General features: G+C 51.4%; 1 protein-coding gene and 1 long non-coding RNA gene across 2 annotated transcripts in view; both read right to left on the bottom strand.

The window, feature by feature from the left end:
- LOC127492110 (uncharacterized) overlaps positions 1 to 1,007 on the bottom strand; it is a 165,750-nt gene extending 164,743 nt beyond the window's left edge. The window contains exon 1 of the long non-coding RNA XR_007921162.2: positions 963 to 1,007. This is a non-coding gene — a long non-coding RNA (uncharacterized lncRNA). The remainder of the gene's footprint in view (positions 1 to 962) is intronic.
- A 4,949-nt stretch (positions 1,008 to 5,956) lies between these two features.
- On the bottom strand, positions 5,957 to 8,610 carry POU4F1 (POU class 4 homeobox 1). Its single transcript, XM_051850573.2, has 2 exons — positions 8,208 to 8,610; positions 5,957 to 7,574 (listed from the first exon to the last, which is right to left on the bottom strand). Exons 1-2 carry the CDS (start codon positions 8,328 to 8,330, stop codon positions 6,432 to 6,434), a joined length of 1,266 nt encoding a protein of 421 aa, XP_051706533.1. The 5' UTR covers positions 8,331 to 8,610; the 3' UTR covers positions 5,957 to 6,431.
- Between the last annotated feature and the right edge of the window lie 10,622 nt (positions 8,611 to 19,232).

Here is a 19,232-nt window from a genome sequence, read left to right as displayed (position 1 = left end):
ATAGAGAGATAGATATACACACATATGTATGTATGTATGTATGTATATAATGTTAGAGGGTACCGCGCGATGTTTGAAGTGGAAGAAGCCGCGCTAATGGTCTGCTTAAAGTATTCTGACCCTGTCTGGAGACAGCCAGGTCTCTGCCTTCATTAAATGTTTATTGTCAACACTTGGCGGGGCGCGGGGCGGGGGGAACAGAAGCTGGTTTAAGTGAATTTCCACGCTGGAAATGGTCAACACTTTCTTTCACTCTGATCCACGTATACGTTACGCTGCACGGAGGCCAGGCGTCAGAGACATCCGAACAACTTCTGTCGGTAATTCGTTTTCCCCACTCAGTGCTCGAGGTCGTTCTTGCCCCTCCACCCTTCCCTTAGCCAGTTCTCCTTCCAGGATCCCCTGGATCCCTTTCCGTTTCCCTGCGCCTCTTTTTATCCTCATCACTTTCTAAATCGGAAAGAAGCGACCTCCTGCGGATGCGGGCGCCGGGCACAGACAGGGACGCAGACAACTTTTTGCCCCACTACTCAGTTCCAGGGAGTAGGACCGGGATCTCTGGCTTCTCTCGGTGTCGAGACTTCCGACCTCAGCTTTGAAATTTAAGATCCCACTGAGGTGCCCAGGACGAAAACCTAGCAGCAGCCAGCTTTCCTAGCGCCCAGGTAGAAACCCTTGTCTGATAAAGTCCATTCGGTAACAGGGTTTGGTAATGTGCGCCTTAACACCACCACCGCCACACACACACACACACACACACACACACACACGCCAAGGCCGTATCCCTCTCAATTGTTTCAATTGCTTCAAAACACACAAACCAGTTTTGAAAGTTTTGTGGCGCTCAAGGTGACTGAGGCAAACTGGCCGGCTCGGCGGAGGGGCAAAGGGCAAGAGTCTTTAACCTCTAGGAGACACTGGTCCGTTCCCTTTCCTCTCCGAACAGCCTCAAAGACACTTACGAACGGGACCGGACCTCCGGGAGCGCCCACCTTGGAGCAGTGGGACGCCAACTCTCCTCGCCTCAGGGACTCGGCGCGCAACGCGCATGTGCGGGCTCGGCGCGCTCCCCGCACGCTCGGTGCGCGCCCCGCCACCCCCGCAGCCGGCGCCCTCCGGCCACCTCTGCGCACGCGCGCCGGATGCCCAGGCCTCAGGCTGTTAACCGGCTCGGGCCCTCTGGGTCCTGGCTGACACCCGGTCAGGCCCCGCTGGCCGGTCGCTGTCCCGCCGTCCGAGTGGCGCTGCGACCTCCAGCAGCTGGAAGCCTCAGGGCAGGCGGCGCAGGAGTGCCGACCGGGCGGGTCGCCGTCGTTCGCCACGGACGCGGGAGCCGCGGCTCGCGCGCTTCGGGGCGCTGAACCCCCCGGGCTGGGGGTAGCGCAGTGGGAGAGCGGGAACCTCGCGGCGGGTCAGGGGTGGGTGGGTCCCCTCCTGGCTGCAAATTCGACCCAATCAGTTCTGCTTGGAAAAGGCACACCTCAGCCTGTCCGCCCCGAAGTCCTAAAGCCACCGGCAGCCGGAGAGGACACAGAAGCCCCCCTGAGACCGCCTCGGAAGGGACTGCTGGAGTCGGGGTAGCGCTCGGCCGCCGACTCCCAGACCCGCGTCCGGCGCTTCCCGCGCACCGCGTTTCGGGGAGGGAGTCCGAGAGGGCCGTCCGTCTCCCGTCAGGCTGACTTGACAACAATTACGAAAGTTTTTAATTAGCGTCTTGTTATCATTCCTTTTATTAATTTCCAGAACTCTGCGGTCGTGAATTATTCAAAGGGCGAGCCGACCCGAGAGGCGCGGCCGCGCGCCCTCGCCACACGTGCGCGGCCCCACTCCGGCCGCGCCGCCAGCCCGCTGCCCTGGGAGCCCGCGCGGCGCCCGGAGCCGCGGTGGCGCGAAGGTTTGATCAAATATTAAATAACGTAATTATAGCGACACGGCTTATCTCGCAGGTGGAAAAGAGGCCCCCGTGAGAATTAGAATTCGGCTGCTATTTTTAAAAAATCAATTAAGCTTGCGGTCTTCTTTGAAAGGGCCCGTCAGGACCGCGCGGCTCGGGTCGTGGCGCTGACACTGAGGCGGCAGAACCGAACCGGCAGTGTTTGTGGACATCACCTCCAGCGTCCCGCTGGCGTCCAAGGCCATTATAATGGGATGGGGAATGCTGGCTTTAGACGAGGTCCAAAGCCCCAATTCCAACTCCAAGGACCAAAATGTTGAAAGCCCACCCGCGTGAACGACGGAGCAGGGGAGCGTTACGCAGGTGCGGCCCGGAGCGGCTGGGAAGCTGGGGTAGCGACCCAGGGCTGAGGCTGGGGAGTGGAGCAGGGGCTGGCCGGAGGGGTACGGCGGGCTGAGGGCCGGGTCCCTTCTCTGCGCGGCCGCGTGTGGGAGCGAAGTCCTCATACCACAAGAAAGTAAAAACCGGTACAATCAAGGCAGCGGGTGCCTACGGTTTATTTATGAGTGTCATCGAGTGTGAGAGCAATGTCAGAACGTGCATTAAACAAAAACGTATTCGGAAAGTAGTTGATGAGTCTTCAGAACGTCGTTTCTTAGACCTACAGAAGGAGCAGGACCCCGAGCTTGGACGGCAGAAAGGAGCAAACTGAAGACGGTGGCCTAAAGGTGACAGACGCATTTGACGCTTATTTTTCTTTTGCCTTCCCTGCTCCACCGCCTGGATTTCCTGAGAAGCTGAAATGCAAGCGGAGCCCAATTTTCCCACTCTTTCAAACTCACTTTGAGATTTTCTTTAAAAGAACCCGAGCCACACATTTTATTCGCAGCCACTCATAGGGGTGGCAATCCGTTTAGAATGAGGTTCTGCTCTTTAGAATCGGAAAACTTTCAAAGGTCAAGCTGTCACTGAGTGGCAAGACTGTGCACTCTCTTCTGGAGGGTATTTCTTCATGGACTGACAGTTAAAGGCGTCTTACTTTCCATCCATATACAGGTCCACTCACCAGAAAGCAAAACATTTTTTCTTTGTTTTGCACAGTTTCCTACTACATGAAATAGGAAACTCTGCAAAGCAGGTATGTTCAGGATCTGTTTTTATTAACATAATAGCTTTCTTTTTACTCGGTAAGGATTTTACTTAATACAAAACAATCGCTTAAATTCTTAATACAAACATTGGTCATTATGACATAATACAAATGTATTTGCCTGCAACTCTGGGGGCAGATTAAAAAAAAAAAAAACTCCGTAAATCTTTTCACTTGTTCATTCCTGGTTCTTCAACAATGAAATCCGGTCATACTTTTCTATAAAATAACATTCTTTTTACAAATGCACTTTATTTAAAACTTTGATGATATATCAAGTTAATAACAAGAGAAACAAATCAATTTTGATGGAAGAGATCTATTTTTAAAAATACCTCTAGTGCTCTTTTAAACATTAACAACTGTTTAAAAATCACAGCTTTTTTAAAATGTACTATTCTTTTTTGAACATCAAGTGTTTTTCACAGATTTGCCGGTAAAATTAAAAAGATTTGGCTAAAATAGGTTGACTTCAGAAGATATAGTCCCAGCAAGTAAGAAACTTTGTACATTTGGCATCTGCTTTTGTCCCAGGTCACCAAGAAATGAAGAATCCCTGGTCACTCTGGAGCAGTAGGTGGCACAGGAAATGTTCCAAAAGAACAGAAGCATTTACAAGGTATCTGGGCAAATCGGTGGATCATTTCGAAATTTGACTTCCAAAGAAAAGTCATTTGGTTACAACAGTTTTAGAAGCGCTTTTTAGCCTAAAACAACACAAATAATCCCCAAATGCCTTTGTTCCTAACCCTTGATTTAAAAGTTTCTCAGGTGCCTGGTTATTGTTACCTTCCACCACTCTGAATTGAGTGCTGTTTTTTTTTTTTTAAATAAGAATAACTTTGATAACACAGGCAACTAATATAGAATTCATTTTATTCAAAGCACCACTGTTCACATAAGTTTTTTGAAAGTGAATTCTGATTCAGGAAAAAAATCATTCTCACCCTTTGCTTCATTTTCAATTCACTATTCACCATATTCTCCTTCCTTTTTTGTTTAATTGGTTGAGTTTTTTGTTGTTGTTGAATTAGGTCTCATTTGTTCAACGGCTCTACCAGGACCTGGCCCAGTATAAACACAAAAATGCACCCAAATCAAAAAACTACTCTTCTTTCAGTTACGTTTTATTTGTAAGTGTATTGGGACACATCCCCCTGTTGTATTTTGGCGCACAGAAATGGTTCTGATAGAAATGGGGCAAGAGGAAGGTGATCAAAAACATAACCAAGGAGAAAGCTCAACAGACATACATGGACAGGTAGATCAATTCGTGAGACATTTCAGGATTAACACTGGCGGTTTGTAACCACTGTGTGAGTGTATTAAATAAAATATTTACAATAATCTTCCTTTTTTCATTTTCCTCTAAATACAAGAATATGACAAGAATGCTGTGTTTTCAGTGGAAACAGGCAGTAGACTGTGAAATCACACTATCCACAAAACGGTCTACCAGAAAGCTAGCCCAGTTTAGTGCTCAGTTTCAAATGCATAGAATGTTTGCGCTGCAAACAATGATATACAATATAAATAAATAAATAAATAAAGCCTAACCAGAGTGAGACCTAATTGTGTTTTTCTTTCTGCATCTTTCAGATCATGCATGATTTTAATCTTGTTAAACAGCAGGTTTTTTTTTCCTTTCTCATTTGTTCTTCTTTTTTTTAGTTACAATTAAAGAATGGTAACAAACCATCTCCACATGAGATCCAGAGTGTTTTGTACACGAAGCAGGCATTTTACCTAACCACCTTCAACTGTCTTTCTCATTAAAAAACAAAAACAAAAAAAACCATCAGCAGCTTATAAAGTACCTTGATTATTACTATGAAATACTATACATGATTTTCTATTTGGGAGACTGATAGTGCAAATTAAAGTTTTTGCTACCCAACATTTATCCTCAGTAATAAATGATCCTTCAATAATAATGATGATAGCAATAATAATAAGGAAATAGTTGTTTTGCTTCCCTCCTCCCTACATGCAGATCTCTTTGAAATAAACAAGGTGGGAGTGGGAGGCTTTAAATCTGTCTTCCTCTCTTCTGGGATTTAGAAGATTTTCTCACAGCCAAGTTCTGCCCCAATGGAAAGCACAAACTTCTCAACATTGCAATGACTCCATCTTCTCCAAGAGAGGAGGAAAGGGGACCTAGAAGAGCAAGATGAGTCTTGTTCAGTGGAGAAAACGCCCAGGAGAGGCTCAGAGTCTCTCTCCTAAATATCTCCCACCCCACCACCCTATTTGAATCAATAGGGGAGAAAATCCGTTTAAAATAAACCTCACTCTGTAAAATAAAGAGCAGCTAAGGTGAAGTTCTTTGGGGGGAAAAGCTTAGTTTGAAACTGTCTGTTTTCTGTATCTTAGATACAAAAAAAAAAAAAACTTGTTAAAATTGTTTTATTTTCCTAGGATAATTTATTTATTTTGGAGGCCCTACATTCCACCTTCTTGTCAGCTCCAAGACTGCCTCACTCTCCCTAATGTTCCACAAGCGACACGGAGCCAGGCCACAGAGGCGTAGGCTGGGCCATTGCAAAGTGTGGATTCCACCTAACCATACAGCCTGTCTCCCAGTCCCAAACCCCTTCTTCAGCTGTGCCCCTACCCTCCTTCCGGTGCTGGACAGCAGCCATTGTGGTTTCATTTGAAGGCAAAAAATAAACCCAAGGAAGATATGAATGGGGTGGTGAGACTTAGAAGGGAAAATTAAGTCAAACACGCAGACAGAACAACTAGCTTTGCTACCCAGAATTTCACCTTCCGATTCATTTGGTTTTCAACTCAGCTCCTGTGTGCAGGGTTGGGGCGGTAGTCATCACCGGGCCTTGTCTCTTCCTTGGGGGTAAATGAAGCTGCAGATTATGGTTCCCCGGAGTTAAATTTCTAAAGCATTTTTCTTCACTTTTGTTCTGTTTTGTCTTACTTTGTCTTTATTTGTCTAGCTTTATTTTTTTTTCTTTTTTGGTGGTTGGTAGGTTTTGTTTTGTTTTTGTACATAGTTCCTTGGTCCCAGGAGATTCTGATAAGTGTCTCTGGTCAAAAACTGTCCATTTCCCTACCCTTCCCGGTCTCCCCCCACCCTACCCCCAGAACCATCCTGCTCCTCAGAACCCATGCCCATCTTCCACTCTCCTTCCCCCAACTTCCCACTCACCAAAGGCTCCCCCCTTCGGGCCCCTACAGCTTCTCTGTCTCCACACTGGGTCCCTGGCTGCTAGGCTGGGGGACAGGAAGGGCAGGGGGCAGAGAGGAGCGCGCAGAGGACCTCCCCAGTTGCAAGCAGGATAACGGACACTAGGAACCAAGGGGCAGCAGACCGGGGGAGCCCCCTCCCCTCCCACCACCAAGTGCCCCACGGCTCCTCGCTCTGCCCCGCCCTCAGTAAGTGGCGGAGAATTTCATCCGCTTCTGCTTCTGTCTCTGGTTGCAAAACCACACCCGCACCACGTTCTTTTTGAGGTCCAGTTTCTCGGCGATGGCGGCGATCTTCTCCGACGAGGGCCGGGGCTGAACTGCGAAGTAGGCCTCGAGGGAGCGCTTCTCAGGCGCGGCGATGGAAGTCCGCTTGCGCTTCTTCTCGCCGCCGTTGAAGAGCTCGGGCTTGTTCATTTTCTCCCGCTGCGCGCCCTCGGCCTCCTCGAGCCACGCCTGCAGGATGGGCTTAAGCGCGATCATGTTGTTGTGCGAGAGCGTGAGCGACTCGAACCTGCAGATGGTGCTCTGGCTGAGCGAGCCCACGCCCGGGATCTTGAGGTTGGCCAGCGCCGAGCCCACGTCGGCCTGCGTCACGCCCAGCTTGATGCGCCGCTGCTTGAAGCGCTCCGCGAACGCCTCGAGCTCGCGCGGGTCCGTGTCCGAGTCGCAGATGGACGCCAGGCCCGCCGCGCCCACCACGGCCGCTGCCGCCGACGCGGCCGCCACCTGCCCTGCAGCCGCTGCCGCCGCCGCCGCCGCCGCACCGTGGTGCGCCGCGGCCGCCACCAAGCCGGGGTGCGGAAGCCCGGACGGCATGTTCATGGCGGCCGCCGCCGCTGGGTGCGACAGGTGGCCCAGGCCGTGCATGTGCGGGTGAGGGTGCGCCGAGCCGCCCAGCAGCCCGCCACCCGGGCCGCCGCCGCCCCCAGGGCCGCCGCCGCCGCCGCCACCGCCCCCCGGGCCGCCGCCGCCGGGGCCGCCGCCGCCGCCCGGACCGCCGCCGCCCCCCGGGCCGTCGTGGGCGCCACCGCCGGCCCCCGCCGCGCCCGCGCCGCCAGCGCCGGCCATGAGCGCGAGCGACGGCGAGGAGATGTGGTCCAGCAGGTCGCCGGGCTCGAGCGCCTGGTGGTGGTGGTGGTGGTGGTGGTGGTGCGCTAGCGGCACGGTGGACGTGGACGTGCAGGGCACGCTGTTCATCGTGTGGTACGTGGCGTCCGGCTTGAAAGGGTGGCTCTTGCCCTGGGACACGGCGATGTCCACGGCCGCCAGCGCCTCGGCCCGCGCCAGAAGCGTCTCGTCCAGGCTGGCGAAGAGGTTGCTCTGCAGCTGCAGGCGACACAAACCAAACCAAACAAAACCACAAAACCAAACAAACAAAAAAAGAGCACAAACAGAAAAAAATAACAACAACAAAACGCAACACAACACGCACACACACACACACACACACACGCCGGAAAGCACAACAAGCAGAGGGCAGACACACAGAGCAAACCAAAATAACACCAAGGGCGGGATGGGGGACACAGAGGGGACGGGGCACGGGGGTGTGCAGAGGGGGCCACAGGAACACATTCCAGGGACGGGCGTGGGAGACGAAAAAGGAGGGGAGAAGAAGAACGAGAAATGGAGATGTAACTCGCAGCTGGGGACCCGAGCACGCACACACCGCCTTCTGGAGGCGCGAGATTAACAGAGAAAGTGGAGGGAAGTCCAGAGTCACGGCCCCAGCGCTCCCGGCTCCGGTCGCGGGCGCCCGGCGCGGACACGGCGGCGGCCGGGGGACACAGCACTAAGCGCCGCCGGACAAAACGTGCCTCGCCGCGGGACTCCGCCAACACCCCCTGCCAGCAAGTCCCCGCACCCGCACCTGCACCGACCAGCTCCCGACATGCAGCGTCTCGGCCAGGGGGAAGGGGCGGGCGCGCGGGCCGGGGCCGCGGGCGTGGGGGCGCTTACCGGCGGCGTGGGCAGGCAGGCCCGCCGGATGGCCTCGGAGCTGGAGTGCAGCGACGGGTACTTGTGCTCAGGGAGGGTGGGATGCATGGCAAAGTGAGGCTGCTTGCTGTTCATGGACATCATCTTGACGGCTTGGCATGTAAATCCAAAAACACTCCGAAAGTCCGCGGGAAAGTACGCACGCCGGCTCCCCCGGCCTCCCTTCCGAGGCGGCGGCCGAGGCGGCCGCGGCAGCTGGCGGCGACTGCGCCGCGGGCGGCTGCTGCTCCTGCTGCCGCCGGATGCTCCCTTGGACCGCGCAGAGCGCCGCGCGCCGGGCTCGCGTTCCCGCTTCTCCGAGAGCTCTAGCCCGGCGCGCCGACGGGATGCACTCCTCTTACACCTGCGCCCCACTTCTCGCGGCCGGCCCGGGGAGCTCTCGCGAGAGCTCACGGCCCCACCGCGCTGACAGGCATCAGCTGTCTCCGTCTGTCTGGCGCGCGCTCTCCCTTTCGGCGGCGCGGTGCGTCTGCGCGCGCGCGCGCGCTCCACCGGCAGCGACCGGCGCGTGGGAGCCACTCTTATAGTGACCACCGGCAAGGACAGCGCAGGTGATGCACCTGTAGCTGCCGAGGCATGCGCACTGAACGCCTCACCTTTCCCACCGCGGGTCTACAAAGATCAGAAGGGCCAGCTATTGTCTAAGGGTAGGCACCTTTAGAGGGAGAAAGGATGCGAGCACGCCTCTCTGTGGGTTGTTTTGTTGTTTTTTTTTTCCCCTGTCATCTCACGCACGGAATATATGCGCATTATTTAGGCACACCTCTCCGGGATGCCTAACAAGCTGTTATATAATGTATACAGCTGGGCATTTGTATGTTAAATTATGCCCGTGAATTCTTCTGTATACAGAGAAAAATAACAACCCAGAGATTCAGAAGGTGCTGTCTTTTGCTGCAAGGACCAGCTCCTTTCAAGGTGTATAAATATATTCCTGGAGAATACTCGTGGTGACAGGCATTTGTTTGAAGCAGTCAGACGCTATTGATTTCCATATAATCTAATTTCCTCTGCATACTTTGTTGCTGTTGTTGTTGTTGTTGTTGTTGTTGTTGATATAGCTGTGTCAGGCACCGCCAGTGACAGCCACTTAGGAGCCAGAGGAGCGTGTGCTTTCTACTCGGAAAGGGATGTGTGCGTTTCTCGTATTGTTTGTCTCCTTTAACCATGTACAAGCCCACGTTTCAAACGAGCTTTGCGTGATCTGAGGCTTTTAGTAATCAAAAGGAAAAAATAGTGAACAGGGTGCAGCTTGGACCCTTTCCTCCAAGCGTGCGGGCGCGTGCACGCGCACACACACACACTTCCGAATGCTGGAAACTCCAGTAACAGGAGACTGCTTCAGAAAAAGATAAAATTTCTGTCCCTTCCCATCATTTTGGCTCTTTGCCTCTTACTTCTGTTTGTTTATATTTTTCCATTGAAAGTTAAGAAAGGATCAAGCTAACTTACAGGAAAGCGTGATTGAAAATAATTCAAACCAAGTTGAAAGAACAGGCATGAGCTCTGGTGCAGCCTTAATTCTGTTTTGTTTTGTCTTGTTTTGTAATCACTGTGAAATCAAGACCTAAGAAGAAGAGTAAATCAATTAGCCAACCTGTAATATGGCTCTTAGGTGGCAGGCAGATCAAGGACTTCCCGGGGGAGCCATAGTTCAGGTGCCCCGAGTCCCCAGAGATGCAGCGCTTACTCTGGGTGATAATAACGGCCCAGATGTTATCTCATCTGCGCAGGAGAGCTGCAGAGCTGCAAGGGGCTGCTCATGGGAGGCAGAAATCAGATGAGTAATCTTCCAGGTCTCTCCCACACCAAGGAGGTCTACATTTCCACCAGAGTACGAATCTCATTTCTGCAAACCTAGATCTGCAGTTCCCGTGGATTTTATCTTTCCTTTGCATGAACGCGTTTGTATTTAGCATACCCGCTCACCTACTCAGATTCCAAGAAGAGCCCACAGGCGTCACCAGGGTCTGCTGTGTCTGTTCTTTCCTGTCCTCCCACCCCCTCCCTTCCTTCCAGCCCAAGAGGGAAGTGAGAAAGATGTTCACTTGCTGGCACGATCGGGAGCCGCTTCTCCATTCATTACGCGATCCTCCAGGAGCGCTAAATGCAACTTTATCTCAGCAGGGAATGGACCAGGAGCAGGACGTCGCTGGATGGAGAGAGTGAGTCCTGTGGTACTCCTCACACCGGGTGTCCCGGCTTAACTTAATCCTTCCTGACACCCATCGCGGCCATTCACTGGTGCTCTCCCATGGGGCAAAAGGGTGGCAGTTGGAAGGGCTCCTGGCGAGGGCTGGTGCCTGGAGTCCTGCACTCCACCTCCCGGGAATCTCTGGCTTTTAGAGACCCTGAAGGGTAAAGGGCAGATGGAAACACAAATGCTGCAGGTTTGTGCCCAAGGTGGCCCTGCTGAGAGGGAGAGGAGCCCCCTAAATATCTCAAGCAGACTCTGGTTTACCCGTCAGCCTTTGGGAGGCCTTCAGTAACCCCAGCCTGGAGGCATGGCCTGGCCCGAGGTCAAGAGTCCACCATTTGTCATGGACTCTCTTCCTGGATCACCAGTCTTAGGGCAGTGTGAGAATACTTGTCCACCTGGCTGGGAGGTCAGATCTTTCCCCCAGAATATCTCCTTTTTGCTGAGGCTGTGAATATGAAGGCTGCAGGCAAAATCTTTCCTTTTCCTCCCCTCCCCCCAAGTAGAGTGGAAGCCCATCTAGGCCACATCTATTTTCCACCATTGCGTTTGTAGAAATAAATGTTCCCCGTCATACAACACGTGGGTATAGAAAGGAAAAGCAGTCAGTTGGAAGGGGCCAGTAGGAAAAAGAGGGGTTTCACCAGCAAGGACTGGTTGAGATTACAAGTGGATCATGGAGGAAGTTTCCTTAAAAAGAACACGAATTCTGGGGAAAGGATTGGCTGTGCGTGCGTAGGGCAGTGCATCTTGAATCTAGCTTGTTCTTTTTTCAGAAGCCTTTTTATTTTAAAGCCCCTGCCTCATTTACTTGCTACTGTGTTTTCCTTCCTCAAATGCTTGGGAGCACCGGCCTAACTCCATGCAAGCCAGCAGAGATACAATGAGTTAGACAATCTGTGTACTTGCCCTCCAGAAGCTGCCAGTCTGTGAGCTGGGGAAGCCACAGGTGAAAGGTGTTTACGATGCAATATAACAGGTGTGAAGAGAGGGAGTTGTATACAAATATGAGGTAGGGCGACAGCAGTGCTGGCAGGTGTCCTGACACATTCCTGAGGGGCTGAGGGGCGGGTCTGTAGTCAGCTCCTGTGACCACAGCAAGTCTTTCTCCACGTACAGTGGGACCTGGGCTCAACTCACCCATATGTCACTGCTTCGTTTTCCTGGTTTGGCAACTGCTGTAACTAGTTGGTCCCTGCCCGCGCAGATGATGCCCACATGGGGTCTGAGCTTTGGCAGAGATTCCTGGACATTCTTCTCCCTCTCCTTCTTGTTTAATGACCAACACAGATCGCTCCCCTCCCCACCTCCGTCCCAGAGCTGTGCATTTTATCAAGAGAGGGATAATGAATGCAAAGCTATTGATTTCCAAGGAATTTCCGCCCCCAGGGACAAGGAGTCTATCTTCTGAATCAGAAACACATTTCTTTCCCTCATTAATTAATTTTCTCCTCCTCCTTTGGCAGGCCTCGCTTCACATTTTCTTTGGCGTCGCCCCCTTCCCGAGCTCAGGGAGCAGCCCTTCCTTGGTTGGAGAGAGGACCGGCGGCAGAGGCGCTGTGCAAGGGCCCGTGCCATCTCCGGTGAATTCTCCTCGTCCCCAGCCCCACCCCTCTCTGGAGCGCGCGGCTGACAGCGGCTGCCTACTTGGGTGCTGCCTCTCTTTTTCCAACCGGGGAGCCTGGAAAGTTCGCCTTTGACTCCGCAGTCACTACCTCCCCTCCTCCCACCTATGGGATTGAACCGGGTTCACGTGTCCGAATATAGGCACTTGGGGTGGTCCCTGGGAATTGTCGACGAGAGCATAGAGTTTGTTTCGTGTACATGGGCAGGAGGCCGGATCCCCTGCTCTTTCTGGAACCCGGGAATGTGGCCGCACCTGCAGAGCCCGGACACTTTGGGTCCTAGCGGCTGAAGGCAAAGCTCGGCTCCTCGCAGACTCCTGGCTCTCCGTTTCTCTTAGGCAGTTGGTCAGTTTGCAACGAGGCCCATTTCACAGTGCAGCCAGCGCCCAGCGGGTACCGGAAACCTCCAGGGCCCAGAGAGGTCTGGCTGTAGGGGGCTGCTCAGGTCTTGAAGGGACAGGTATGGGAACCGCAGGTCCAGAGCAGGGCTTACGGGTCTGGGGCAGCGCGGAGGTGCAGCGGAGGAGAGAACGGCGCACTACTTTGGTCCCCAGTCTCTCATCCACTCCTCGTGCATCTCGGCCACGTTGTTCCCCGGCGGTAGCGACGGAGCTCCTTCAGGGTTCCAGCACCCGCTTCCCGGCTCCTGTTCCGCAGCGCCCACTCCGCCCGTCCTGGACGGCGGCCCGCGGGGCCCAGTGCAGTCCCCGAGGACTTAGTCCCCGGCCGGGCCTCAATACCTCTCGCTAGGGCTGGGAGATTGCCTGGAGGCCACAGTCCTCCCTCCCGGCCAGCCACTGCCCAGCACCCGCAGCCGCTCGCCCACCTGGGTCCCCAAGGCCAGGGGTGGGGATGGGAAGGGGTCGGGGGTAGTAAGGCCGTCCTCTTCTGGGGCTCTCTGGCATTCAAATTGGGACCGGCAGATAAGGTTCCCAAGTAAACCGGTAGAAATGCCTTTTCTTCTTTGTTTCGGCAACTTTCCCGGATCTGGACTACCCCGCCCCGAGACGTCGCTGATGACCTGGCGTCCCGGATGATGCGTCCCAGCAAAGTTCGATGCCCGGCACCCTCACTGTTGGTGCGCCATACGCAGAGCCACACTCGTGTCCGTCCCTCGGCCCCCATCTCTCCGTGGACATAAAACCCACCTACCCAGTGAACGCCCTGGGGGGGGCTTCGTGACAGCTCGGTCTCGCCCTGACGGGGGCTCGGCCTCCAGCTCCTGTTTGCCAGACGCGTGGCGCAGCCCGCGTGGATACCGCTGTACCTCGGGCCCCTGTGAGTCATGTCTCTCAGGGAGCAGAGGCGCCCCCGGACCCGCTGGGCTCTGCCCGGGCCAGCTCAGAGCTGGGCGAGCGCTCTGGGCGGAGCAGGGGTTTCCAGGTTCCCTCCCGAGTTAAAGCACCAAGAACAAACAAGCAAAACTGCCCAACCAGATGGAAGTTCTGTCCCCTTCCCTCGCCCCTCCTAGCCTCCTGCCGGCCGCTCCGACCCGGACCACGCACGCCCTAGTTGCACCGAGTTCTCCGGGAGAGGACAGACAGACGGCAGGAGACCCCTCCCAGGGGCCCACGAGCGTGGTTCCGAGGACCGAGAGGCCGTGGGGCGCCGGTCTTCCTCCTCACACTCTACCTCAGGGAGCACGATCCCCCAGAGGGTCTGGAAGCCGCGGAGGAAGCCGCAAGGCCGCGAGTCCAAACCCGGCAGGGAGGAGCTGGGTCCAGCCGCCCGGCTCCGCGGCTCGCCGGCGCCGCCGCCGTTGCCCCTCCTCCCCGCTGCCCGCACAAATCAAAGCCCCTTGCGAGGGACTGGGAAATAGTTGCCTTGTCATGTAACACATTGCCCTGATTTATTATAAAATTTTAACGAAATCATGCATATTTTAACAGCCTTTAATCACTGCATGAAAATTTAATTCATGGACTGTAGCGCGTTTAAATAAATGAAGTGTTAATTCATTAGGATTAATTAATTTGTTAAAGGATTGTGTGCAAGGTTAAGGTGGAAAGAAAACTCTTTGTTGGTTTCGCGCCTTAATCGCAAGGTTTCTCGAGTGATAAAAATGGAAGAAAACCGCAGAGTCTGCCGTTCGGGTGGGGCCCGGGCGGGAACCGCAAAGAGCGCCCCCGGGGACGCGGGGAGTGGGGCTGCAGGGCCGAGGCCGACCCCCCACCCCCGGTCCTCCCCGGAGGTCCGCAGTCGGGGAGCCTGGGAGGAGGGGGCGGTAGGGCGGGCACTGGCGGCGGGGATCTTGGAGCGCTGAGTTCTCTGCCTCTGAGGAGGGGCGCAGGACCGAGGCTGACGGGCCAGGTCCCACCTCTCTACCTCCCCACCCACCCCAAACACAAATCTGACTCTGTGGTTGAAGCGAGGTTGCCCCTTCCGGCCCTCCTAGGGCCAAGCCTCGCCTAATGGACAGATGAAAGGCCAGCCCCGCCACCTTCTATGTCTCTCAGCGCCCAGGGAGTCCAGTGTCTCGCCATCGGGCCGCCGGCCCAGGCGGTTAAGGGCGAGCCCCGGAGCCTCGGGAGATTCGGAGGTGGCCGAGCAGAGCCAAACTTGCAAGCTCAGGCTGCAGCAGTCCGGGAAATCTTTTTTTTTTTTTTTTTAGTCAGGACTCCCTGACATCCTCTACGAAGCCCGTCGCTAAACGGGCGCCCTTCCCAGAATATCTGTACCCACAGAAGGGACGCCCCCTACTGTGCCGAACTCTTACTCATCCTTCAAGACCCGGTGGAAATAGCTGTCAGATTTCCTCAGGCATCACGTTATTCCCAACACGGACTCTTGTGAGAACCATCCTCCTTCCCCACAGTAAGCCTCAGTAAATGCCTAAGGGAAATCCTTGCTCCAGGGAGAGGACCTCTACACCCCCAGTTATCAACGTATCAAGCCCACACATCCATACATTTGTTAATCCAACCAACATTTCTTAGGGAGGAGTTGCTTGCTAGTAAGATTCAGCAGGACCTAGGAATCCACCTGGTTTCGAAAGGGGAGCTTTATCTCAAGGCTTCTTCAGTCACAGAAAATTGAAGATCATGTGAGCTCCAGATGGGTTCTTAAAAGAAATCTGCATCTTAATAGATGCTTCCTCGCTCAGAGTGGGGTTCCGAGAATTAGGCAATAAATGTTCACTGTGCACTCTGAGATCCTCGCTTAAAAGGTTTTCTCCTTGCCAAGTGTTATTAGAGGGATCAGGTTACATCGTGATAGGCAAAGGCTGTGTAGAAGGACTCCCACAAATAGGAATGAAAGATATTCTTATGAGGCTTTGGGAAACTTCTAATCATCTAGGCCCCACAGCATAAGCCCTTAATTTCAATTTGATCATCTCTGCAAATATCATCTGCAGGTACTGAAGTGAGGGGCGGAAAATCTAGTTTCTGTATTACACTTTGAATAACTGAAAAGCATTGAAGTACACAGAAACAAGTGCCTGAAACACCATGTAGCCCTTTGTTTCGTGGCATCTTTAGTGGCAGATACCAAAGAAATGACAAGAAAACAAAGCACATTTGAAACTACGGGAATGGAAATCTTAGTCCACCATTTTTAGTTTTTGTGTCAGCTGACTCAATAAAACAGAAAAAAAGTACACCGGTTTTCTTTGGAGTGGAATGAAGATTTTAAAATTAAAAGATGAATGCTGAAAGTCATAGCCAAAGCCTAGCTTCCTGTCATAGTTCCATATCCAAAGCATTTTAACAGTCAAAATATGTTCCCATACAAGCATGAACTGTTGGAGCAAGCGATTGGCCTAGCATTAAGATACCTACATCCCACTTTACAGAACCTTGCTTTGATTCCCAGCTCCAACTCCTGATTCCAGCTTCCTAGAATCTCGGAGGAAACAGTGATGGCTCAAATAATTGAGTTCCTGCCATACACATGGGAGACCTGGGTTTGGTTGCCAGCCCAGTCCTAGCCATTGCAGGCATTTAGGGGGTGAACCAGCAGATGGGAGGTGTTTCTGTCTTCTTCTGCCTTCCAAGTTTTAGAAAAAAAAAACAAAATTGAATGATATGTTATCACTAGTGCATCTTTTCTATAGTGAAATTAACCAACAGGGAAAGGTTAAATCCATCTAAACATCAGTTAATGTGAATCTTTAAAATGGCACACACACAACTCTCATCACTGAACTTTGGTTTAGTTCAGCAACATAGGCAAGAATCAGATGCTACTCGAGTAAAAACAAAACAACAGCTAATAGTCCCAAAATATATTTTTTAATTTTTTTAAAAAAGCTTTATTTGAAAGGCAGAATTTAGAGACAGAGGGCGGAATAGATCTTCCATCTGCCAGTTCACTTCCCAAATGGCTGCAGTGGCCAGAGCTGGGCCAGTCCAAAGCCAGGAGCCAGGAGCTTCTTCCATGTCTCCCATAAGGGTGCAGGGGCCCAAGGACTTGAGCCATTCTATACTGCTTTCCTAGGAGCATTAGCAGGGAACTGGATTGGAAATGTAGCAGCTGGGACTTGAATCAGCACCCATATGCAATGCCGGTGTTTCAGGCCTTGGCTTTAACCCACTGCCCCACAGCGCCAGCCCCCAAAATATTTTAAAAGAAACTTTGAAAAATTTCAAATCTATCATCTTTTGGTCTACAAATACAAACTACCCTATATGGGAGTGGGAGAGGAAGAGCATGAACTCTGGAGTCAGAAACCCTATTCCAAGATGTGGTTCTACCCCATTCTATCTCTGAGATCAACAATGCTCAATTACTTTTCTGTAAATTGGGGATAATAATAGTACTTGGCTCATTGTTTGAAAAGGGAATTTGGGGGTCGGTGTTGTGGTATAGCAGGTTAAGCTGCCACCTGTCATGGCGGCATCAAATATGGTTGCCAGTTTGTGCTCTGGCTGCTCCATTTCTGATCCAGCTGCCCTGCTAATGCTCCTGGGAAAGCAGCAGCAGATGGTCCAAGTATTTGTGTCCCTGCATCCATGTGGAAGACCTGGATGAAGTGGCTCCTGGCTTCAGTTTGGCCCAGCCCTGGCCATTGCAGCCATTTGGGGGAGTGAACCAGCAGATGGAAGCTCTCTCTCTTCCTCTAACTCTTTCAAATACAATAAATCTTTTTTTTTTTTTTTTTTTTTTTAAGAGGAAGATTCGATGAGTTAGCAAAATACTTGGTCTCAATAGGTTTTGTTTTGGTTAGTGCTTATACAGACATTTGAAAATCTGTAAGAACATCCTATTTGTCATGACATCAGATTTTGATAATGGAGGATACAAACAAGAATGCGATTAAAATAAAAACCTGCATACAGCATGGGTTTAATGAAAAATCAAACAACTGCTTTAGGGAGGATGGAGGGATAATTTCTGAATGTAGGCAGCTAGAAAATATTCTGGTAGGTGCTCTCATTCCGGTTAGTCATGGGTGAATCAGGCTATACACTCCACATTTCCATCACAGTGTCAGTATATATTTGGACTAAAAATGGACACATTCTTGCATATAAACAGAATTAGTGAGGCTCAACCCTTGTTTGAGTCTGTTTGGGATGCTATAATAAAACATCTTATACTGAGTGACATAAATATATTTCTCATTTCTGAAGGCTAGGAAGTAGAGAATCAAGGTGCCAACAAATTTGGTATCTGGTGATGGCTCACTCTGTTTCAACATGGTGCCTTAGGATGGAAGGCAGAGTAAGGGAAGTCTCTGGGGCCTCCTTTCTAAAGGCACTAATCCCACTCCTGAGGGCAGAGTCCTCATAACCTAATCAAGGCCTGAAGGCCCCAACTTTTAATACCACCACCTTGAGGGTAGGCTTTCAGCATTTGAACCTTGGGGGACCTGCAGAATGTGCACAATATCCTTAAATTTACCCCGTGACAGAACAGTTTAAATTTCTACATTTCAGTTTCTAATGTATATTTTTAAAAGGATTTATTTATTTGAAAGTCAGAGGTACACAGAGAGGAAAGGCAGAGATAGAGAGGTCTTCCATCTGCTGGTTCACTCCTCAATTGGTCACAACAGCTGGAGCTGTGCTGATCCGAAGCCAGGAGCCAGGAGCCTCTTCTGGGTCTTCCAGGTGGGTACAGGGGTCCAAGGACTTGGGCCATCTTCTACTGCTTTCCCAGGCCATGGCAGAGAAATGGATTGGAAGTGGAGCAGCTGGGACTTAAACCGGCATCCATGAGGGATGCTGGCACTGCAGGCAGCCCCAATGTATAAGTATATTAACAAAGGCATTTAAGCTGTTAATATCTCTGAAAGGATCCAATAGCTTTGACATATCAGAAAGATAAAATGATGGGGGCCATCACTGTGGTGTAGCAGGTAAAGCCGCCACCTGTGGTGTCGGCATCCCATATGGGCACCAGTTCTAGTCCCGGCTGCTCTACTTCCAATCCGGCTCTCTGCTATGGCCTGAGAAAGCAGTCTTGGGCCCCTGCACCCTCGTGGGAGACCAGGAAGAAGCTCCTGGCCTCCTGGCTTCGGATAGGCTCAGGTCCGGCAGCTGCAGTCAATTGGGGAGTGAACCAGCGGATGGAAGACCTCTCTCTCTCTGTCTGCTTCTCCTTCTCTCTCTGTGTAACTCTTTTAAATAAATACATAAATCTTTAAAAAGAAAGATAAAATGATGAACAATTATTGGAAAGTATATATAACAAGTTATGCTTTACATTAACTTTCTCTGGCTACTGTTACTTATAAAGTGAAGGGCATATCTCTCCAAATCATAAAAGAGATTTGTTTCACTTTTTATAGTTTCATTGAATCCTGAGTCTATTTAACAAGGGTGAGCAAATTCTTCTATCACAAGCTAGACAGTAAATATTTTAGGCTCTGTGAGCCACATGGTCTTTTGTAACTATTAAACTCTGCTGTTGCAGTACAAAACCAGCCATTTATAATACATAAACAAATGAGTATAAATGCATTTCAGTAAGACTTTATTCAGAAACACTGAAGCTTGAATTTCAAATAATTCTCCCATGTCATGGAACTATATACTTTGGATTTTTAAAAACCATTAAAAAGTGTAAAAATATTTTTTGCTCACAGGTCTTTCAAAGTCAGCTGCAAGCCATATCTGGTGTATGGGTCATAGTTTGTCAACCCATGTAATATAAGATCAAATAAAATTATGTTTTCCTGGTCTGTATAGGTTAATTCAATATTTGAGACATCAAGAAATA

This window comes from Oryctolagus cuniculus, chromosome 9, assembly GCF_964237555.1.
Source record: "Oryctolagus cuniculus chromosome 9, mOryCun1.1, whole genome shotgun sequence".
Taxonomy (NCBI): domain Eukaryota; kingdom Metazoa; phylum Chordata; class Mammalia; order Lagomorpha; family Leporidae; genus Oryctolagus; species Oryctolagus cuniculus.
This window is presented reverse-complemented; position numbering and strand designations above follow the sequence as displayed.

What these genes read in the sequence shown, in the direction of transcription:
- POU4F1 (XM_051850573.2), bottom strand. Translation starts at nt 8,330, where the DNA reads ATGATGTCCATGAACAGCAAGCAGCCTCACTTTGCCATGCATCCCACC. An exon ending in CCTGCCTGCCCACGCCGCCG is followed by an intron (nt 7,575 to 8,207) that starts GTAAGCGCCCCC and finishes TGTCGCCTGCAG; the next exon opens with CTGCAGAGCAACCTCTTCGC.